The sequence below is a fragment of the Excalfactoria chinensis genome, chromosome 1, assembly GCF_039878825.1.
Source record: "Excalfactoria chinensis isolate bCotChi1 chromosome 1, bCotChi1.hap2, whole genome shotgun sequence".
NCBI classification, from domain to species: Eukaryota; Metazoa; Chordata; class Aves; order Galliformes; family Phasianidae; genus Excalfactoria; species Excalfactoria chinensis.
Window position 1 is genome coordinate 76,196,302 of NC_092825.1, and position 24,296 is coordinate 76,220,597.

The window sequence follows — 24,296 nt, forward strand, 5'->3', positions numbered from 1 at the left end:
GGAAGGTTCCTGTGTTTAAGGTACTGACATGCAACTGGTTGCAAGAGTTTGTCCTGTTAGGCAGTGAGCTACAGCATGGAAGCTTCACATGCTGCCTCCAGCTATACAGATGGGAAGCCAAGGGCTAAAAGCATACAGTATTAGCACCACACCCCTGAACCAGTTTATGCCTTGAGGAAAAACATCTGCCTACAACAATATGGGGGCATCCTCTTAGAATCCATCTTTATTCGTAAAAATCCATATATAAAATCTTCTGTTTCCTTTTACAAAAAACAAAGGCAGATGAGCCTACTCAATCTCTCACCTCCATGGACTGATGGTCTGATACTTCCCCCCACCCTGTTCCTCCCCCTTGCTTTCTCCTCCAGTCCATGTTTCTTCATGCTTCCTTCAGTTTCAGGTCCAATTCTGCACTCGCAAAGACGAAGTACACACACAGACAGAGGAGATGGAGAGGTGGTGTGGGCTGTGCGTGGAATGCTCTACAGGCGCTTTTTAGTAGTAAGTCTCTCTTTCCACCCAACCTAAAAGAAAAAGTAAGGAGGATTTGGTCTTAAGGCTGACTGGGCATAAAGTCTGCAACAGCTACTTTCAGGCTCTGAAAACTTGCACTGTAATCCCGTGCTAGAAAGGGATCTGATCATATAATAGAAACCCTTTCCAGACTGTTCATGTGATGCAGCTTTCAAGCCTTGTTCTGACTTCCTAAGCCACCCAAGCATTAGTCTTTCCCATAGTTCAGTGTATTGATACTTCCATATACTCAAGGAAAAGACAAACAAGGACAGAGTCCTTAATTTGAACCAACCACACTTCACATTGAAAATATGCTAGCAAGCCTCCAAGGTGGAGAGAATTGCCCTGAGCTGCAGAATAAGCAGCTCAATCTAGGCAAAGAAAGGAAAACAGCAATACACCCTCATGTGATGCTCAGCACCAAGGGGTCACTGAGCAGAGGAGGTGGGGAAAGAAACAGACCAACAACACATGCTTACCACCAGGGTTGCGTCTGATAATGAGCTTTCTGATTTCATCATAGAGGAATATGAGGAGGGAGTACGGGAAGGCACAGAACCACCAGGTTGGCCTGTTTGGGAGAAGAGACAGTGAAAACACAGGCAATGAAGACACTCTTTGCCTAGCAGAGCTCTGAAACGATGGCACAAAAGAATGTAGGTCTTGAAGGCAGGCAAGCATCAGCTTGCCAGCATATCCATTCCCACAAGACTGTGGCTTAGTGAGAACCCTCCAGGCCAAGTTTTACCACCTTCTCACTGCAATAGGTTAATCCACTTCTGGATATTCATTCCAAGACAAGGTGGGTCACAGCATCTTTGTTCATCTCTGTACCAGCACCTCCCACCTATTAATCCAGCTCCATTTCCTCTCAGTACACGTAACCTTTGTACCCATGGCCTTGCTCAAACTGCATTGGTTTCCCTTATAAGTGTTACCATCCAGCTGCCTCAGGCACTGGGCAGATGCCAGCTTTCTTGTTAGGAAATGCTAACACTTCGACCTCCAAACAACACTTCTGAATGGAACGTAAAGCATACCAGGAGTTTTTGCCATCAGGATTTCATGAAAGTTAAGTGACAGGCCTGTTTAAAGCCTGTTCAAGATTAAACCCTGCCATGAAGTGTTGCAATGTTGTTGGGCAACAGTCAAGATGCTGGCACTCTCTCAACCATTAGGAAAGTTACTACGCACCAACTGATCCATCTGCACTTATGGGGTAGCTTCTTTTAGAAGACTTTGTGCAAATTCTTTGGAAGGCACAAAATGTCATGACCATTTAGTAAAGAAATGATACTTGGCTTACATTTTCTAGCCAGTTGAATGGCTTCCTTTGGAGGTGCTGTCTCTCACCCCTTAGAATACTACCATATAAGTACAAGAGCAACTACAGCACAACACTAATATAGGGGTTGTGCTTCTAGTTATTAAAGGAGTTTGTAGTTCAGTGCCCTTTAAGTATTACACAGGCAGTAAAGAAAAGCAAATCTCTAGGGTGTCACACCATAACAGAAGTTCACTCATTCCCTCTAGCCTGAGTTCTTCTGTGTTAAGAGTTGGTTTCATGTTCTATAAGCCTCTAAAGTACTCTTACTTATTTCCCCACTTAACACTATTGTTCTGTGGTGCAGCCCTGTTGCACAAGCAACAAGATGCAACTTACTTGAGAGGGTACATCCTTAATGCAACGTCCATTCCCGGGCAGTAGGACAAGAAAGCTGCTAGTGCAGTCTCCTCAAATAGACCGAATATTAGGATTTTGTTCCTAGCAGAGACAGGAAAGCAGTCAGGAACAAAGTATTCTTGTGGATAGGATTCTAATGCCCACCTAGTTACCATATAGTAGTGAAGGGAGACAGACATTCTGGTTTAGGCTAGAAGTCCACCATGTGACTATCTGGTGATCCGATGTGATAGCTCATATCTGAAGGGCCTGTTGACTCTACAGTCTAACACACAGTGGTACCAGCCATCAGTTGCCTTCATCAGAAGTCCAGGAAGCATCTGGGATTCACCAGATTAAGGCCTCAGCTGTTTTGCCACCACGAAAAAAACCACATTTGCTGTGCTGAAATATCCCCCCACCACCATCATGTGAGATGAGCTTGCTTCCCACTAACGTCAACACCTCATTTTGGCTCATCCTGGCAGATTGCAGCAGATCATACAAGAGATACTCAGCTCCTCTTTCATCCATTATCAAGGCACAGAACTGCTCAAGCCTTAGATACCAAGATGCCCAGTCACTGATGAACTGGAAGAACTGAATGCCGTGCCCTGTAGTCCCACTCTAAATCCTCCACAGAAAGCCCTACTTACTTCATCCCCTGCTGGAAAACGGAGTTCCTTCGGGTCTTACAAATAATCAAGTCTGCCCACTGCACAACCACAATGCTGACAAAGAAGGCTGTATGGCAAGTGAATTCCACAATTTTCCTCTGCTCGAAGGTCTAAGAAACAGACAAAGCAGAGATCAATTTGTTTAGACATGTCACCTCTACCTTCTGGCGTGAACACTAGTCCAGCAGACATTAGTTTTCTGGCTGGTGGCCTCTGAACTGTGCCTCTAAACATACCCATTGCTGTCCATAGCTGTCTTCAACATCGTTAATCCATCGGTCATCCCACTGAAGTCTAATCCCCAGTAGCCCAGAAGGCAAGAACCCGTTCTCTGCCATGATTACAAAATAGGTGAAGAAACCTCCAAGGGCCTGGATCATACCTGAACAGATAAGAAGATAAAACTGATGAATCGACTGCTCAGTGCAATCATAACAGAATGTGATTTGTTGGAGACCTCAACAACCTTCTGAAGTTCAGTCTCAAGTGACAGCCATAGAAGCAGCTCACAGTACCACCAAACTCAACTGCAACTCTTATAGTGAGCAGTTTCTGCTCCCAACTTTGTACAGAGTTACTTCTGTTCTGCTCTGTGCTGCAAAGGACAGCAGATAAAACTCCCTTTGTATTCTCATTAAGCCTCACCCAGCCCAACCTTTGCAAGAAAACAGTCAAGAAAGTTCCCAAGGTCTGCTGCAATTAAGCACAAGCTCCTATCCTGTGAACTGGGCACGTCTCTGTAGCCGCTTTTAATCAAGGCTCCCAATACCGTGTGTTTAGGGATATGCTGGAGAGAATCCTTTACTTCTAATTAAACAAACAATGAGATCTATGTTCCTGCTAAACAAGTCTGAACCAGAGGAGGGCTGGTTGTCAGCTAGCTCCTTTACAGTGCGCTATGCAATTAAATAAAATTACTGTGAAAGCAACTCAGTGGATCACACTGCACAAGCTACCGCTATGTGCTGTGGGGGCAGAATCAGAGCAAGATCTCAACAGCCTGAGGTTTTGGTTTATGCACCCCAAACCTCAGCCCTACCAAAATAAGCAGAACAGTCACCGACTCATGAGGGCACATAACCCTTGCTACCACTAAAGTCCAGGTCAGTGCCAGAGAAAACAGACCAGCTTACCAATCTGCCCATAGGCCATGCTGATCAGCCTTTCATTCACCAGCTTGTCTGTTTTGGGATTTCTTGGCTGCCTCTTCATGATGTCACTCTCTGCTTGCTCATACGCCAGGGAGATAGCAGGCACCTTTGGAGATGGTATAAGACTCTTGTTAGAACCACTTCTGTTTGCCAGTGTACATAGCCTCCCCCGCCTCACATTTTCAGCCTGAGAAAGAGTACTGCCCAAAAACTCTACACACGGCATTTTAGGTGAGGACCTCCCCACTCTTCCACCCTCCCCATTCTGTCCTTACAGACAAGAAAAGGATGCTCAGACACGATGAGCCAATATGTATTCAGTTGTCACATATTTATAAACTGAGCACTACAGAAAACTGTATATGAACATTTTCCTTCTATTTTTCTTTTTTTAAAGTGTACTAGAAACCCACATTTCTTTTTGAGACAAAAAAAAGGCATTCACCATGTCAGTGCCCAGGTCAATGCAGAGGATGGTGACTGTTCCCAGTGGGAGGGGTATGTTTGCAATGATGAAGATCAGGAAAGGCGTGATTTCAGGAATGTTACTGGTCAAGGTGTAAGCAATGGACTTCTTCAGGTTATCAAAGATCAGGCGCCCTGAGGCAGGGAAAAGACAAGCATAACCCTTGCTTAGCAGCAGAAGTAGATCACAGGCAGCTTCAGTAGTAACAAGGAAAAGTAAAATACTACTGCAATAAACTTAAGAGTTCTTATGCACTTGAGGGTGCTCTACAAGGTAGCAAGGCCTATGTACATCAAGCATGTCATCACCTATACAAACAGTATTTTCTGGTTATGACAGTCCTTATACTCAAGGTTCAATGCATACAGCAGGATGATACTAAGTATTGCTTTCTGCAGATCAAATAAAAGCTCTGAAGGTACCCCCCCCCCCCCCTTCTGTTCCTCTTTTAAGAGCTATTACTACTAATAGGACAACATGTCAGACTCTTGCCAGAGATGACTGTAGAGCCATAGTGACAAGTCAGAGCAACAAAGTAGCTATTGTCACCTAATTGCTTCCTACTGGTAGCTGTCCTGAAATGTCCTGCTGGTTCCAGGGAAAGGGAGAGGATTTAAGGAAGAAGGGAAGTTAAGTCCCCCCTTCAAAACACTTGTCGCAGATGCAAGATTCAGTAGAGACAAACCCTCCAGGAATTTCTATTTCAGAAGGCATCAGTAACATTGCTGACATGCGCCCACAAGCTTTTAGACACAATTGCAGTTACAAACTCACCTTCTTCAACTCCAGTGACAATGGAGGCAAAGTTATCATCCAGCAGAATCATGTCAGCTGCTTGCTTGGAGACATCTGAGCCAGCAATACCCATAGCAACACCAATGTCTGCCTTCTTCAGGGCTGGGGAATCATTCACACCATCACCTGTGACTGCTACAATGGCCCCCTAGTCACAAAGAGAAAGAGGCAAGGACTGGAAGCCTTTATAGAACACTTGTGGCTAGAGGAGGTTAGACTCATCTTCCAGGAGATGAAGCATACAAAACACTTCACTGTTATGAAGAAGCAGCTGTTTCTCCTCATCCCACACCTTTTAGGCTCTTAGATCAGGCTTATCAGAAAACCATACTGCTCCCTCCAAAGGAGATGCTGGAAGAATTACAGCCATGTCAAACCCACCTCTCCCAAGTACTTCCAGGGCACTTAAGAAGTACATGTACTGATAACAGTACTAGGATCAGAAGAATGTTTCAGCACTAACTGTGCATTTGTAAGACCCGTATACGTATGTACTGTGAAACAGCCTTCTTCTGAGGGCAACTAAGCCATGCTACTTCAGAAGGCAACACTGTTTGGCAATTTATTTGCATATCTGGAGATTGTTCTGATCACATCCTCAGTCTCCTGTCTCTTACCTGGCGCTGACAGCCTTCCACAATTATAAGCTTCTGCTGAGGAGATGTCCTGGCAAAGACTATTTCTGTGTGGTGAAGCAGGATGTCATCTAGTTGCTCGCTAGTCATGTCTTTTAAGTCGGAGCCATGCACAACACATGCCTTAGCATCCCTACAATCAAAAGGCAAGATGATGTTTTAAGTCAAGTTAAACTTCCTCATCAGTTGCCTTTCTTCCATAAAGCTATAGCTTTTCAGTGCTCTAGGTAAAGATCAAATCCCTGACATGTGCAACTAAACACCAGTCCAGACAGCCTCTGTATTAAAATCTGATGCTCCAAGTTTAACAACAGATAGGCAACAAGGCAGAAGACAAAGCAGTATCAAACAACAGACAAAACCCCATAAGCAATCTAATTATCTGTGGGATTTGTTGTTGTTTTTGGGTTTAAGTATCTTAGTATCCCTGCAAGAACCCACAGGCTCAGGCAGCTGCCTTCTGCAAGCAATCTTTCTTTCAAACAAACTGATCTACATTTGGCTCTTCAGGGAGGTCATGCTATGCCAGTTCAGTCTATTTTCCTCTCTTCAGCAACAAAAGCAGATGTTATATTTAGACTGGTTTGGCACCCTGCATGCTAGAACAAAATACCACCTCTTATCCAGTATGCCACCTCTTATTGGCCAAGGGGACTGTCATGCAGATAGTGACGTCAGGCAGTTTAGACAGGGAAACTACTTCCCCATCCTTACAGATAGCTGTTGATATGTTCAGTCACACAGCCTGGCAATCCCCAGCCCGCACAGCTAGGCTTTGAAGTTACCTTCAGTAAAAGGGAGAAGTCAGTCACAATACTCATCATCCCCCAGCATCCCACAGGTTGTCTCTGTTCACAGTTTAAAAGCTACATGGCTGTCCTCCAGCCCAAACACAGGCTGGGTCAAGCTAAGCAACAGAGTTAGAGCAGCCTTCCTAAAACATCCCACTTATGCCAAAGCACATTTTCTTAGGCCACCTCAGTTCTACACTAGGCTGTAAAGGCAAGCTTTAACCCCTAAGAACTCCATCTTCACACTTATCCTGCCTGTTGCTGGTCTCCTGCCAGAATTTTCTCCACAAACCTTTAAGTTATTTTCCTAAAGAACCTTGACTAAGTATCTGGGGAGAACAAACGACAACTTAACCTCTACTAGAAAAACTGAAATCAGAGGAATGAATACATTGTTTGAGGTCTGCAGCCTCACTGCTCAAAGCAGTCCCCAGATAGCCATCTTTCTTCCCCCGTGCCTCTATCTAGCTATTCCTTCTTGCCCAGTACACAGGAGCTTGTGCTCTCCATCCAGTCACAGGATTCTTCCCCCCAACTTGGGGACAGATCATAAGCAGCTATAGCTCTGAGAAAGGAAGAAACTGATAGGAGTAAAATCTACATGGAAAACTCCAACTACTTCCCCAGGCATGAGAGCCATACATTCAAGACAGTGTTGTGCATTCTTCACATAACTCATGTGAGATGCTGACGAGCCACATCATGCTCAGCTAGCAGAAGTCAAGCTTTTTGTGCCTGGGGAGAGATGCTAAGATATTACCCAAGGCAAGCAGAAAGGCAAATGCTTAATCCTTTGAAAGACTTCAGCTTTCCTTGTCAGTACCTTGGGTTGACCTGGCTGACAGGAATGTTGAGTCGAGCAGCAATATCTTCCACTGTTTCGTTGCCTTCGGAGATGATGCCAACACCCTTGGCAATGGCTTTGGCTGTGATCGGATGGTCTCCAGTAACCATGATAACCTGCAACACAGACTGCTGTGAAAGCCTTGCCTAGAGCAGCACTGCCCAACAAACAGAATTCTTTCAGACTGAAGAAGCCATGCAGCTTCTGATCCATATATTCCTGGCACACAGCAAGCCTGAAATACAGGCACATTACTGTGTTACTTATTTAAGAGAGCCAGATAATCCTGAGTCAACATATCTCCAGTTCATTTTCCAATCCATGCCTTTTGCTCCTTCATCTAATACTGTGGTATGTACAGAGCATACCTGAGCCAAATCACACACTGGGACACCAGGGCACTGGCACACACCACCCACCACGTTTGGAATCTAGCTTCTTTTTCCCCTTAAACTAGTAATACACAACCACTTAAATTTAACTTGGCAGTGAAGCCTGAAGTAACATTAGATACAACTTGACCAATAATTCCCTTCCATTCACATTACAGCCCCTTGCAGAGTATGGAAAGCCCTTTGTATCCACAGGTTTAATGCAAAGCACTTCCCACAGCCCATGAAGCAGCTACCTTAATCCCAGCACTCCTGCATTTCCCAACAGCATCTGGCACAGCAGCACGAGGAGGGTCAATCATAGACATCAATCCTACAAAGCAGAGTTTTTCTACAGGAAAGTTTACTTCGTCTGTGTCAAACTGGAAGCCTTCAGGGAACTGGTCATCAGGCAGAGCCAAGTGACAGAATCCTGCAACACATCAAAGCCCAAGTTCATTCTGTTCCTACCTATTAGGAAGCAGACAGTGAACACTTATTGCTTCTGCAAACAGCTAAGCAATAACAACAGGACAGTGCCAGAGGTTTAGCCAGGGCTATTGAGACAGCAGTCATGCTTATAGTCTGATAACTAATAGCTGTTGCTGGGTACCCAGACACAGCATGGTTCACATGCAGCAGAGCAAGTCTAATATGATGTAACCCCATGGAGATTGAAGGTCCTAAGTATTTTACTTCACTATGAACCAGGCAACAACCCAGCTGCTAGGCAAGACAAGACCCTGCAGACTGCCTTTTAGATTAAAGGCAAAAGGCAGGGCTGCTCCCCAAATCCATTTGAGTTGATGAAATGACCTTGTCTCAACACTATGCTTACGCTGCAGGAATGAAGTACAACACTCTACCTAATCAATGGTGACTCTGCACAGGACAGTGAGAAACAAGTCTTTTTATTATTAAAGCTGTTATTCCTTACCCAGTACTCTCTCCCCAAGACCCCCCAACTCAAGGTAGGCATTCTGAAAAGAATCTTTCATTTCCTCATCCAAGGGCTGAATTTTTCCATGAATAAGAATGCTGTCGCAACGATCCAAGATCCTTTCTGGAGCTCCCTTCATCACCAGCAAGTAACGAGATTCTGATGGATTTGCATTCTTGTGGATAGACAGCTAGGATGGAAAAAAAAAAAATGGAAGTTTTTAAGACATACTGCAAATGCCATGAGTCATCACCATTACTTAGTGCCTTGGTAGATCAAGGCGGTTTGTGACTTTCTGCTCTACCTTTCATCCATCCACGCTTTAAGGAGTTGTGTAAAGTACCTCTACATAGTATTTAACGTTACCATATAACCACGGATGTAGCAAAGGCCTTTTGAATCTTAGTTTCACCCCAGATCAGTGTTCTTTCATTCTCTGTGCACTACTGCTGCACAGGTGGGAAACATGTCTGATCCTCCAACAGCTGACACCTTAGTGCTAAGGCAGCTCCAGAAGCTCTTATGTTTCACGAGCTTTATAGACTTGAGCAGTCTACAAGCAGGAACAACTAGACAAGATTTTGATATCAGAAATTTTGAAGCAGTCTGCACACAAACTTGCATAAACACTTCACAAAGTGTCTCCCCTCAAGAGAGGATATGCTTACCTGGTACTTATTGGTAGAGTTAAATGGTATTTCCACCACTTTGGGATATCTTTCTCTCATTTCTTTGACAGAACCACAGCACAGTTCAATGCATTTCAGAAGTGCAGATTCAGAGGCATCTCCTGCTACTGCTCTCTGAGGAAGAAGAAAACTATTAAAGAGTACATTCCCATGAACTCACCACAAAAGGCACAACATATCAATAATACATATTTTTGAAGTGGCAGATGTCAATAGTTTGAAGTTTCTTGTGACTCGTGAAGTTTAATCTCACTACCAATAATGCAGAAGTGGGAGGATGGAGGGGAGGGGGGGCAGGGAGGGAGCAGGACAATTGTTTCTTTCAGAAACTTACCTTGAGAATCGGTACATTTTCCTGGTTGGCCTGAAATACAGCACGGTTGCAAAGACCTGCAACTCTAGATAAAGCAGTCCAAGTAGCTGAACTCTTGTCAAAGGAAGCACCTGAAAGCAGAAGAAGAGTGTCATCAACCTAAATAAGCTATAAATACAACACTCCAAAAGGGTAACAACAAAAGAGTTTACCTCAGAAACAGGAGATTCACTCAAAGCCCGTTATCACACTGCAGCTACTTCATTTCCCCATCCCTATCCAAAATAAGGGATACTAGATCCCCCTTCAAGCTTTCTCATTTTATTCCTCACACAGAAACTAGACAGAACAGCCCCCACAGGAACATTTTAAGTACAGAGACGCTTCTTTTCCCAAACCTCTTGAGTTGGCTTCAAGTGAGATGAACAGTTAACTGATAAGTCAGTGTATTTTCTATGAAGAGAAACCTTCTATGTTTATTTCCACTGCAGCCAAATCAACCATTTCCAAGCCAAAACAACGTTTTCAAACAAATAGAATGTTAAAGCTTATTACTTTGCACTAGTGTTGAAGACTAAAACCAACAAAATCAACTTTAAGTAGTTTGGACAAGCAACAACCTTTTGAGGTGACTGGGGGAGGGGGACAGGGAACAGCTGCAACACTGCAAAAAAGGTAATACCAGCAATGTGCTGCAAACACAACCTTTCAAAGGTAGATAAATGCTAAAAAACTCATGAATTGGGTTGTACTACTCATAGTTTGGGAGAGTTAAGTACCTCTTAACTTTACAACACACTGAGATTTCAAATTCTTCACCAGGAAGCTCCTTCAAGAACCTGATAAATCCTAGAACCACTTAATTATTACTACCATAACCGTGATGTTCTAGGAAAACCTAGAACCTGGTCAAGGGTAATTGTTTCAGCCCACACACCTAAATGGACTGGACCCTTACTTCAGCACTTTAGATTGCTCATCCATGCTACCATCCTTCAAATTCCAAAAAACTCATTTGATAAAAAAGAAGCCTGTGGGCTTTTTTTCACCCCTACTGCTGTTTATGGACTTCTATAATCAGTTGATGGATTAAACATAGGTGTAGGCCATATTAGAAGCCCCCTGCATTATGACCTAGAGCTTAAAAGAAACAACTTTCTTACACAGAAGGCTTTATTTCAAATGAGATGCCACTTCAAGTACAAAGAGATGATCTTACCACTCTGGTTCTCTGTAGTATCAGCTTCATGAATCTGATTGTCAAACCACATGTGTGCAACTGTCATGCGATTTTGTGTCAGGGTGCCTGTTTTGTCAGAACAGATGGTGGATGTGGAGCCTAGTGTTTCCACAGCTTCCAGGTTCTTCACCAAACAGTTCTTACGAGCCATACGCTTGGCTGTGAGTGTCAGACATACCTGGAGACAAGGAAGACAGATAGGTTGGATGTGCTAGTGCACCAATTCAGTGCCACCCAACTCACTGTTGGCATGGAATGACAACCTTCTGTGCCCTGTAGTGACTACCTAGCTATTCTGCACTGGCAAGGTGAGTACAGACAGTAGTTTTTAGGCCTAGTTGCTGGGTTTAAATGACAATTCCTTCTCCACAAGATCTCCAGAAAAGGATTCAAGAGGTTTCTGTCTCCTGCTGCTCAGTGGATTAGAAAGGAATTAATACAACCTGGACTAAGATTCTAGATTCTAGTCAAAGTCACAGTACCCTTAATCACAGTGCTCTTAAAATAGGTGGAGGCATGCCTTATACAAAAATATCCCAGAATAGTTCTAGAGATTGGGAAGCAGTTTAGTGATAAAGGAAACAAGCAGCTCTGGCTAGCCCTTCTCTCCTGAAGCTGTGTGCTTCTCACTCCCAGCAATTCATTCCCAATCTCAGCCGCTGCTCTGCAGCTCAAGGCTACATGGAAACCTCTGCCTTTAACCATCACCATCTGCTACAGAGAAGCACAACCAGACACTCTCTCTGCCTTTTAGGGAGACAAAACTTAAAAGAACCTCTGCCTGGAAGGACAACAGAGAAACTCGCTGAGTGCTCCAGTGGTGCTCAAGGGTTGGAAGGGCATGTAGAAGCTCCACATCAAAAGTACAGTGGGAGAGTCTCTCACTACCACAGAAAGAGGGGAGGAAGATAGCTCTACAGCTAGCTTTGCTCACTTAGTTCTGCAATTCCAAGCCTCTGTGAAGGTCTAACTCAGAAATCCACCATCACTAGATGAACAACTGCAGCATTTGATAGTCATCTACACAACTGGTCCAAATATAATGCATCTATAATGCCTATAAACCCTATACACTCACCACATACAATACCTACAGGACTTCAGATTCACCTTTGTGATCATCCACTGATCATGAAGCACTCTGCTTCCTGAAGTACCACACAGGTTACTTATTCAAGTCAACCTTTTTCCAACTTCACTCACCGTTACTGTTGCGAGCAATCCCTCAGGTACATTGGCAACAATGATCCCAATGAGGAAGATGACAGCCTCCAGCCAAGTGTACTCAAGGATAAGTGAGAGGATGAAGAAGCTGACACCAAGGAACACAGCTACTCCAGTGATGAGGTGGATAAAGTGCTCAATCTCCATGGCAATGGGAGTCTTACCCCCTTCCAGTCCAGATGCCAGACTGGCAATACGGCCCATCACAGTGCGGTCTCCAGTGCTAATAACAATGCCACGGGCAGTGCCTAGAAGAGAAAAAGGGGGGCTTTAGAAAAGAATAACATCCCAGAAGCCTGCCAAACAGCCTTGTAAGCTTGGTCCAATATAATGCCAGTAGATATCCCAATGGGCCAAGGTCTCTCACCACAGCTTTTATGCCCTCCAACGGGATGGGGGTATCTGGAGATACAGGCTACACGGTCTTCCTGCACAGCTAGCCATACTGCATGCCCTTTCCTTTCACCCCAGAGACTCAAGAATTCACTTGATTCAAGTGCCAGTTGCACAGGGAATCAAAGAGGAAAGCAGTCTTCTAGTAGACTACGCCTCTGCTTTAAAAGAAGGAAAGAGGACACTTTCTCTTCCCAAGGCATGGAAAAGATGTTCCGAGCTGCAACATAAAGAGGACCTACCACCGTACGTGGAACTGCAACAGAAGCTTTGCTGGAGATATCTGAAACTTCTGGTTTCTGCAGCAGCTGCATTATTTGCTATACTTCTACCTAGCCCTCTCATTATGGTAACTGCAATAAGGTGCCCATGCCTGAAGACACACCACATTGCTCCTCTTCTAGGAGAAAGATGGTAAGACAAGGCTGTGGATTCTTCTTTGCCCATTGTACAGTACTGGGGTTAGAATGAGCAAAGCCTTTTGCTGGAAACTACAAGCCTGCTCTTGCGTAGTAGGAATGGGTTACAAATATGGTGTGTGTGTGTATTCAGCGTTTGCATTACTTTCCCACAGAGTTAATTCTCTCATATTAATACTTTAATTCACCAAGACAGACACATACCTTCCACACAGTTGGTGGAAAAGAAGGCAATGTTCCTGGTTTCCAGTGGGTTCTCATTGGAGAAGTCTGGAGACCTGGTCTGAGGCTCCGACTCACCAGTAAGTGAGGAGTTATCCACCTGCATGGAAGGAAGTACTACTTCACACACAGGCAGCAAAGTGATCCAGCAGTGAAAACCACTGAAACATTGGAAACCTCCCTCCCCCCATCTTCTTCATTTACTTCATTATTCAATCCATTCACAGCACAGAAGACATTCTTTGATACCAGACTAATTTATGAAGTTTTCAGACAATCACTGCTATACCTTGCAACCATGTGCAGATATGATCCGAAGGTCAGCTGGAATTCTGTCTCCTCCTTTCACCTCCACCAGATCTCCAACTACAACACCTTCAGCATTTATGCTCATCTTCTCACCATTTCTGACTACAAGAGCTTGCTGAAAGACAGTAAAGAAACAATCTATGTCACAAGCAACTCTTAAGGCGCTCAAAGCAAATCCAAGCATCTTTAAATAGTTCTATTATGGTTCTGAGGAGGTTTCTACTTATACTAACGTGTTTATCTCAGATACATCTGAGACTTAAGAAGGAGCTATTTTTGTTTTCTTGACGCCAAAATTCCTTGTTGTTGCCAAGGTGACAGCAAGACGGTTAGGTGTGATACAGTCTGTCTGTGAAGGAATCCAAGCTTTCGTGCTTGTTTATCTCATCAGTTACATATGGTAATAAACTGGTGCAACTCACAGGGTGCCTGGATCTGCCTTGGACTACTCACATAATTACTTTGAGCATGAAGAACAAGCACCCCCTTCAATACTAAAAGCCAGAAACCCACACTAAGAACCAGACAGAACAGACATCTCGTCTCCTAAAAAGCCAACACCTCACATTCAGTCAGGCCTTTTGCAATTGAAGCTCATTACAGTTAATAACCCCGAGCAAGCATGGCAGGTCAAGGAAATGAAGTTTTCTGTACCTGAGGCACCATGTTCTTGAAGGACTCCATGATCTTGGAACTCTTCGCTTCTTGGTAATATGAGAAACAGCCAGTAATGATAACCACAGCTGCCAACACAACACCTAGGTACAGCTACAAGGAGCAGAGAAAGTGACTGAGAGCAGGATTTACCTCAGAGGCTTCCAGTTTGTTCAAGTAAATTGCTTGGTATTTAAGTGCTCTATTACAAAGTATGGAGATAATTGCAGTCTCCGTACATTTTGTACACAAAGGCTATCCACAAGCCACTGTTATTAAGACAAAATGAAGGAAGTCAGCTGCTCATTTCATTATGTGGAAGCACTCCAAGACATGTTAAGCAGGGAAAATTCAGTGGGTGAGCTTATGGGAAAAGCTTCTGGACCAAATGATTAAAGGAAGCTGATATGCTCTGAGCCACAGACAGGCTGAGGAGACTGAGGTAAGAGACATTCTTACTTACGTTATCAGAATTTTGCTCTCCCTCCATCACACTTGTAATGCCATAAGCCAGAAAACACAGAAGGGAACCAATCCACAACAGGAGTGAGAATCCTCCAAAGAGCTGCCGACAGAACTTGACCCATTCAGGAGTGGTGGGTGGAGGTGTAAGGGTATTTGGGCCATCACGAGCCAAAATCTCAGCTGCACGTGCAGTAGTCAAACCCTGGAAGAGAATTTGTTTTTAATTGTGGCAAGACTGACTGAGGAAAACAGCTTTGAATTTGTTCATCTTCTGCTTCAGAAGGGAGACAGAGTCCTGCTAGGAGAAATAAGGGGACACTAACAGATAATGGAAGTCTGTAGCAGAGCTAATGTGCTGCGGAGAACAGGATGTGAAAGCTGAATGCTAGAAGATGAACCGCAAAATGTTGGAAGCTACTTGAGGAGCCTGCAGATCACAGGGCTACAAGCACAGCAGGGCAGGACAAGGAGGCTAGAGCAGCAGACTTTGGTCTCTGAGGAACAGCCCAGTGCTATCCATCCTATCAAATTATGGAACAAGTGAAAGCTGGGGTTATAAAGACGGTGACACTTTGGAATGGCTTTCCAGGAAGTTCAACTTTTAGAAGCCAATGTCTTTGACAGAAGTATGCAAGTCTCCTTTACTACAGAGACAGAGCAGATTTGCTGCTAGATGCAATCCATCAATAATAAAAAAAAAAAAGTTAAAGCAAACATAAGCAAAGGTGCAAAAAATAAAAATAAAAATCACTGCAGAGCTTCTGCACTGGCCTTTGAGGTTAGCCAGAATATCTGCACACTTCTTACTATAAAAGGTTAGAGTTTTAACTGCTACTTGTCATCATTAAATCTTTGGTCACGTGCTAACTCACTAGGCTACGTCTGCAGTATAACAAAGATTTGACTTTATTACAAGTTCCTATGGGGGAAAAAAAAAAATCCAAGAATCAACTTGACCTTGGAACAATTTGGAAGTAGATAACAGTGACTTTGTTTTCCAACAAAGTCACTAAAGCATTGCAGGCAGGCTGTACAGTGGAAGGAGGAAGAGTACTACTTGTGAGCTCAACAAGTCTCTGAAAGCCTGGGAAACTTAAGTGGAAAAGTAGAGATTAAACAAACAAATATGTAAAACCCAGACCACCCAGGTCTCCCATTGTGAAGTGCCCTGAATTTGAAGAGTCCCAGTTCAGGCAAGGAGGGAGAGAAAACAAAGTCTACCTACCCGACTCAAGTCTGTTCCATATTTACGATGAAGTTCATCAAGACTGAGCTTGTGGTCATCCTGAAAGACAAGCAATAGATGAGGGGGTGACCATGGTCCCTGCAGATCAGTCAGCATAAGCTCAGCAACTCCCCCCCCTCACCAGGTTTCTTATCTGCATCATTCCAGTGAGATAGGGCTTCTTTCCAAGAAGAAGATAAGCTAGTTTTGCTATCCTGCTCAGCAGCTCAAAGCATTCTTATGGCTATTTGGGTACAACATAACAGCTTTTTAAACAACCTCTGATGTATCTCAGTGCTGTCTTCATGCTCACAGAAAATTCTAAAGTCACAGTGATTTTTTAGTGTTTTGCTTCTTGGGAGTGGGAGGGAGGGGGACAAAGTAGCTAGGAAGGAAGGTAGGTGTATACAGAAGATTAACTATGTAATTTCACAAATCTTAAATAACACTGTCAGCTTAAACAGCATTTCTTCCTCACCAAGAAACTCCATTTCACACTCAGACTATTTTCAACTAGAAAAAAAAGAACCGGTACACAGCAGCGTCTCACTAAACAGTGACACTGGTGGGCACAGATGCTTTAAGCAAGCTTTGCTACCAAAGAAAACCTGAACTTTGTGGAGCAAGTTTTTCTTTAAGCAGCTCCTCTCTTAAACAAAGGGAAAAAAATAGAGAGAGCCCAGACTGCACTAGAGAGCACAGAAATAAAGCCTGTATCAACTGCATCAAGATCAGATCTAAGCTGAATGATGTTCATACAGATGAGCAATGTTATCCAGCATTCACACATGGAGATGGGAGACTCCTATAGTCTCAAACACCATTAGAAGGAATAACACCGGGGTCAGTCTGAGCAGAGGGCAATAGTAAATTGAGCTTCACAGATCCAACTCCACCATTCCAGCTGGAATGAAAATAGCAGTCTTCCCCACATAACAACACAATAAAGGCTGCACTGCTGCTATCCAGACAATGCTTGCCTGAGTGAGGGAGTGCAGGTACGCTTTGTCGTATGTAACAGGCAACCAAATGCCTTACATTCTGCCTCAAATGCCTTTTGAGAAGTGACATATTCAGGGCCTACTGCACTTACACCAAAACACTTGCAAGGTGTCTGGCTTGGAGGTAAAGGGGAGAAGGAAAATCAGTGCTTCCAGTCACACGACACTGGCAGCTTCCCAGCACTTTTATCTTTCAGTCATATGAGGCACAGAGCCTTGGGAGCAGAGAACATTCTTATAACTGTTCATTCCACACTTTACAAATCTTACCATTGAGACTTCCTTTTTAAGCTCATCCATGTCCCTCTCCTTTGTCTTTTTCTTCTTTGTGCCATGTTCTGATGTAGCAGTAGGCTCATACTTGTCTCTTCCAGCCTAAAAGAGATAACATACTACTGTTAAGAAACATCTACTGGTGTAGGAATTCACTGTATCTACCAGCTACATACATGAGACCGCCAGATAGACAAAAATAACTTCTAAGGTTTTTTGTTTGTTTTTAAGATAAACCACTCCGTTAAAAACAGTAAGTGAGCTAACCACCAGTCACTAGTACACACATTGTAGACAGACACCCAGCTAGGATGAGAGCAAGCCACATGCAATTCAGTCAGCCTTGGTGAGTGAGCCACAGTTCAAGCAGCTAAAGACCTTCTCCTGAGCACAAATGAATATTCCTTTTATGCACTAACTCCTCATCCCCTTGCTCACTCTTCCACACCCTCTGGGGCAAGGAGCAGCCTATCGAGTGAAGATAAAAAGTGGTATCTCTAACATACCAAATCTGAGGGGTAAGTTCCAAGCACTTTCAATTCTCAGTTTGGCACACTAGCTGGGCTGTTACGCAATGGAAATCTGCTTTCAATTTATGGAAGTTTGTCCGGCAAGAATGGTATACAAAGTAGTAATACACTTCCACAGACTTAATCTGTGCTCAGTCCTGCTTCAGCCTCAGATGACCTGCTCAATAAAGTCCCATTATTGAGATGGACTCGTATCCGTATCACCTATGATTAACTGTACATGAAACCAGGCAGAGACTTAGATCCTGTGACAATACGGTAAACAAGCATCCAAGGGCAAAGAAAGCACAGGGCAGCAAATACAAGCATCACTTAAAGACAAAAAAACGAACTACAGGAACTTTAACACACTGTCGGATACCAAAGTAGGCACTAGCACAGCCTCATGGAGCAGTTCCTCCTATGAATAAGATTCCAGACCCTCTCAAGCCTCTGAACGCTGCTTTCCCTTCCCTCCCCACTGCCTAGGACCTACAACGCCCTGCCAAGTTTTAGGCAATGACATTTTCAGCCAATAAGACCTCTGAGAAATATTTTGAGCTGAAACAGCAGTTAGCAGCGACACAGTCAAACCGGTAACAAGATGAAGGAGCTGCAAAGGGGGCTGCCTTGTTCCTCACACGAGTGCCTCAAATCACAAACTGGATTCCTCAGAGAGCTCTGGACACAGTCTACTGTTAGAGTCTAAGGATTGTCCTGTTACAAGCATTTATTATTATTATATATTATTAGTTACTGCAAGAAAAGTAGTAGACAAAACTAGAAGTGAAACTACACTAAAAATAATTTTCCAGAAGAAAAAGAAAAGGCACAACTTCTCTACAAAACCAATCAGGTGCATCTAGGCCAGGATTTCAAGTGCTCTAAGCAAGCGCTGGGTACGTTGTGCTGCAGCCACATCCACGCACGTGCATGGATATCACGTGCACAGAAGCCTCTCTTGCTCTGATCAGTAAAGGCAGACTTTGCACCTCCCATATACCTGCATGCAGCTACAGAGCTGCAAAGCAGAAACACTTTTAACCAAGTAGTAAAGTCTGTTTGCTACCTCCCATCCAGTAAAAAGGCACACAACCGCAGACTGTCAGCATTCTTGACATTCCCTTCCCTGTACCTAAATTCCCGTTGCACTATTTCACACACAAAAAAAAACCCAAAAGCTTCAGAACTTCAAACAGGCAGCGCTCACATTCCAGCATCACAAGAATTTGCCACAGGGCAGTTCTCAAGTCCTCGTGAAATTTCTCTCTTTCCTTTGGTTTGAAGGAAACATCTTGGAACTTCAGCATTCAAACAGTCCCACACAAAACACATTTCTTGCTCACTTCAAGGAAGTAGTGATTATTAATGGAGCTGGAGGAGCCACAGCCCTGCCTGGCATTGCAGCACCTCTGCCTCACCCCTTCCCCACCAGAAGAGCCTGACAAGGTCTTAGAGGTGACTGAGGACCAAGCCTATTGGGGAAGCAGCAGCAAACAGCTTGATAACATAGGAGTTTTAGCTCCAACATGAAAAGGCTCACTGCCTTTGTTCAAGCATGATTTGCTTAGAAACCCTTCAGTAAGCCTCACCGTGAGCTGCAGGGTGGGTATCTGCAAGAACCCAGAGTATCTTGCCTTCCCTTTCCTACTGCATCCTATCCAACAATGGAAGCCAGCCTAGTAACATTGGTCTCAGCTCTCACTTCAGGGTTTTATCATTCTGCATCTGAACTTCCTGCTCTGTCACTCACATGCGACCTTGAAGAACAATCACAGTACTGCCTTCTCTGTTCCCTGTGGTTGGGGCCACTGCAATGGGCTGGCAAGAGGAAGCTCATCAGTTCAACAAAGACTGAACAGTGCTGGCTGGCCTGCAAAGGGCTCTCCATCTTCAGCCCCCCCCCCTCCCCAGAGTCAAAAGGTGTCCCTGCTCTCCCCTCCTTTTCCTGCCAGACAATGAGGAAAGCATACGGTGCTCCTGACTTATCTAGATGCAAGCACACGGCTTGGACACAAAGAAAGGTCCTTCTCATCAGAAATGTCACCTCTGTTAGTTCACTTAGAGGAATTCTGACTCATCAAAATTGCCACACAGAAGGAAAAAAAACTTTTTTCCTTCTTATGTATGACTTTTTTCCATTGGCTCACACAGAACTTTTTTAAGTAGCAGGGTAACGAGTCCTACAGGCCCCCAGCAACCCTATTGTCTTCCAAAGGCAACTTCTGCATTTCCTCCTGGACTAATGGAGCCATTCATGGCTGGTGTTCTAAACACAAGCCACGACTGACCAGGAAACGGGAGGGGTGCAAATCAGCAGATGAGTTCATAAGTATCCTATTCTAACATCGCCTAATCCAACCAGAAACGTCAAGTAAATGCCAAAATAAATTAAGCAGTCTCTGGAGGCCCGGACTGTTCCAGTATTTATGTCATTACAATCAACTGTGCAGAGCAAACAGTGAAGTTACTGTCTTGCTGTCTCATGAGACAACCTTCATTAAATACACTAACCAGATGAGCCATAGCGGTGACCACTCCTACCAGAGCAGAAATGCTGCTTTGTGACCCTACATAACATTAAGCACAGGACATGACTGCCCTCCTGGAATCATTCCTTCTGCTTTCACCTCCAGTCCTTCACCAAAGGTCCGCCTGCCTACTACAGCAGTCTCAGCATGGAGAACACCACAAAGCAGCTTCTACTTCACAGCCTGTTACTGCTCATCATGAGCACTTCTCAATGGGATTCCGCAAGCAGGCGGCTGCTTCCCAAACTATGGGAGGAAAAGCTCTCCTTGTGTGAAAACAGAGCCAAATCTTGCAAGGGCTATCATTCACAGGGTTGAAAAGGAACCATAGTACCCCATATAGTGAGACAAGCGTCTCCACTTCTTGTGGGCCTGCTTGAAGACCCGGGTACAGAGCAGGCTTCCCAAACGCCAACAGACAGCTGAACAACCTATCCTGTTTTGTTTTGGTGTTATTCTGTGTTATAGGTTATGTCATCATACAGTTCTTTACCTAGAATATTAAAGCATTTTAGCTATCACAACAAGGTATTTCCAGTGCTCGTCAAGCACTGGGAGATTAATGGGCTGGACACCAGATCCCTGAAGACCTGGTAACTTCAGCAGCCCCTTGCTGACACTGTGCAGCATTGTCAGGACCCCACTGTGCTGTGGGATGGCAGCCCACAGGCGCAAATGACTTCTCAGATACCCTTTTTACCCATCATGCTGCTTTGAGATCGAGCATTGACTAGGCTGGGGTTTTCTTTGGCACCCTTAACTGCACAAAAACGGGAATTAAAGAGACAGGGAGGAGGAAGAGTAATATTGATGCCTAAATTATTCCCCGTAAGGATTGCTTTGATTGGCATGGTTTCCCCTTAACTGGTGCATTACACCTAACCAGGGTTCAGGCACTAGCTCCAATCCCCAGAAGCAACCTAAAGCAGGCAGTAATGTGCAACAAGGATGGAGAGAAGCACTCCGCTGCCTGCAGACAGCGGTGACCTCCAGCTGGCTCTCCTCCCCTACACACACACACTCGCCCCAGATAATACACACACCCAGGCAGCCCATGGCCCTCCCACTACCATCTGAAGTGACACAGCATCAGCACAGCAGCTCACACACGCAAAAACACCTCCTGCAGCACTATGCTCTCATGGGAAGGAGGTTCCCTTTTTGGGCACCCCAAGGCAGGACAAGCACACTGTTCAGCCCAGCAGTCACACCCTACTTTTCCCCACAGCTTGGTTCTTTCACATCCCTGTTTTTTTCAGAGGGTCCCCATTACTGCAGGCTCACCACTAAATGAGAGAAACCTTGTGACTTATGGAATAATAAGGCAGTGTGTGGCTGCCTCAGACTTCCCGGCAGTACACTTCAGCCTCAAGCCAATTGTTTACTATGCACACAACCCACGTAACGCAAAGTGAAAATATGCCTTCTGTATTAGAAAGCAATTGTAACTCCCTCAGTGAAGCCTAAACTCCAAAACCTGTTGCACTGCAAGGTTACAAATATGATTTCAAGCATCCATAGGACTGCATCAATCCCCACCCCCTCGGGTTTCATCCCTCAGATGAGATCATCACGCACGCTGCCTGTTGCTCACTAGACTGAAACACATTATGCTGGGGCAACCAAACTGCAAGTGGGCTTCACCCATGCAAGGAAGCAGCCCCAAGCCCACTCCACACATTCCCCAGCCCCTTTTTCCAAATGGCCATCCTTGCCCTTCTTCTATTTATGCAGGCACTGCTGTTACTCCACACCAATGAGGACAGTATGGGTGTTTTGAGGAGCACTCTGGAAACAGACAGCACCTCTGTTTTCCATCACCAAGGATGGAGAACACAGGGCTGCTGCCCCAAGGCACCCCACAGCCACAGTCTCCACACAGAAGGCTGGGACAGCTCTGTTTCTGGGCAGCTGGTCCAGCCATCCCCCTGGCAGGCCTGATAGCTCAGCTGGTTAGTGTGCAGGGCTGATAACACCAGGTCACACACTCGAGTCCTATGCCGGCTCCTCTCTTTCCACTCCAACAGCTGGAGCCAATGATCCTTATGGCACTCCGTGATTACGTCCAACCTCAGGCTCCCGCTTGAAAGTCTCCAAACATTTAAGAGAGATCTGGATGGAGGACTTCTCTTTACTCCAGGCTGTAACATGGAGATCGGAGGGCAGGATGGCCGACACAGCCCCGGCACATAAACCACCGCTGCACGGCATGCTGGGAGCCTATCATCTCAATTAACAGGGCAGCACCATAGGGTCACGCCTGATCGCCTTCCTTATGCCATCAGCTCCTATCTGCCCTCAACGCCGCTAACGCGCAGCGCCGCGCGCTGCCAACTCCCTCCCTCCCCCCCGGGGCCCTGCCGGCCGTAAGGAGTCTAAAGTACTTCCATGAGGGCCAGGAGACGTCGGGGCAGCCGCACTTCCCAACGCGGCTCCAAAAGGGCATCAGATAACGCCGCCCGCGGGGAACACGCCCGTTCCCGCACCGCCCTCACCTGCAGCCCCGCGGTGCCGGCCGGCTTCACGCCTCACCGCGCGGCGAGGGTCGCCCCCTCCCTCCCTCCCCCGCGGCCATTTCCAGCGCCGCTCAGGCTCCCCCGCCCTCCTGCAACGCCCGCGGGGAGCCGCCTCCCGGCGCCGGCCTCGGGCCCGCGCTGCCCCCTCAACGCCCCCCACCCGGAGCCGCCGCTTCCTCCCCCCGAGCCCGGCACCGAGCCGGCAAAGAGCCGCCCCACCGGCCGGCACAACGCCTCGCGCACGACATGGCCGCCCCCTCCCCTCGCCTCTCAGACAAAGCGGAGCCGCCAACGGACGACGCGGGCCGACGGGAGCCTCCCCAACATCCACCCCGACGGCGGCCCCTCGTGTTTCCCGCCCCGGCACCCCGCACGCTCCCCGCACCCGGCCAGGCCGCTCACCCCCTTGCCCATGGTGCCGGGCGTGCGGGACACGCGGCTGGCAGCGAGGAGCGGCGTTCAACGACGCCACGTGGCTCAGCAGGTACCGAACAAAAGCAGCGCCCGCCGCGCCGCTCCGCTTTTCCTCCCGCTCTCCTCTACCGCCCGGCTCCTCGCCGCAGCCACCCGCAGCTCCGATACGGCACCGGCTTCCCGCCGGATAAAGTCCCGGCCGCTCCGCCCCGTCCCGCCCGTAGCCCGCCCCTCCGAGCGGACCGTTGGGGCGGGGGGTGGTGCCGGCTTGCCCACGTGTAAAGCCGGGGCTCACCTCGGCCGCCCCAACCGCGCCCCACCGAGGAGGGTTCGGAGAGCCGCCGCGGGCTCCTTCCGGGCCCGGGGTGAGGCCGCCTGAGGGCGCTGCGCTGCCCCGCTCCCGCTCTGCCGGCTCTCCTGCCGCCGCCATGTCGAAGCGCTGAGGGGGCAGCGGGAACGGCGCCCCGCCGCTCTGCCGCGCTCCGCTTCGTGGCTCTGCGTTGGTAGGGTGAAGCCAGGCACGGCCACGGGAGCCGGCTGTGAGGGAACCACCGGGGCTCCCTTCCTGCCTACATCTGCCACACAGCCCACTGGGGTGACGCGGTGCCCCAAAGGCTGCGCGCCTTCCGGGGTTACGAGCTTCTTCTTTTTGTTAGCAGATGTGTATGCGCCTGTAAGAACGGCTTTAAAGCGTTGTAAATGCTGCGGGTTGTGGCCAGGAGCCAGTGATGAGATGCACGGCGTACCTCTGTGCTCTGCTGCACGGTGCCTGGCTGGGCAGTGGTCTCATAGCTCCCTTCTCACTTGAGAACATGGGAGAGAGATGGGGTAGGGCACATAGGGCACACGGAGCTCGCTGTGGGCAGTGGGAGTGCGCCTGCAGAAGAAAGAGCTTTCGTGTGGATAGGTGCTCTCTGGGTGAAAAAAGGCTGAAACTCGCCATGGTAGGAGAATAAGACTGAGCTCAGCTGTGCAAGTCTTGGACAGGAGCTTTGTCATCCAACTGTCCACAGACCTGTGAGATGGGAAGGGATGCTGCTACAAAGG

At 46.5% G+C, this 24,296-nt stretch overlaps 1 protein-coding gene across 1 annotated transcript; it reads right to left on the reverse strand.

The window, feature by feature from the left end:
• Positions 1-259: 259 nt before the first annotated feature.
• ATP1A1 (ATPase Na+/K+ transporting subunit alpha 1) lies at positions 260-23,412 on the reverse strand. The gene is made up of 23 exons (XM_072329070.1): positions 23,238-23,412; positions 17,277-17,381; positions 16,006-16,065; positions 14,779-14,982; positions 14,316-14,429; positions 13,642-13,776; positions 13,335-13,452; positions 12,298-12,566; positions 11,074-11,272; positions 9,876-9,985; positions 9,521-9,655; positions 8,850-9,042; positions 8,170-8,345; positions 7,521-7,657; positions 5,889-6,039; positions 5,251-5,419; positions 4,456-4,610; positions 3,993-4,116; positions 3,096-3,241; positions 2,839-2,969; positions 2,183-2,284; positions 999-1,090; positions 260-527 (listed from the first exon to the last, which is right to left on the reverse strand). The coding sequence occupies exons 1-23, from the start codon at positions 23,247-23,249 to the stop codon at positions 499-501; spliced, it is 3,066 nt and encodes a 1,021-aa protein (XP_072185171.1). The 5' UTR covers positions 23,250-23,412; the 3' UTR covers positions 260-498.
• Positions 23,413-24,296: the final 884 nt, after the last annotated feature.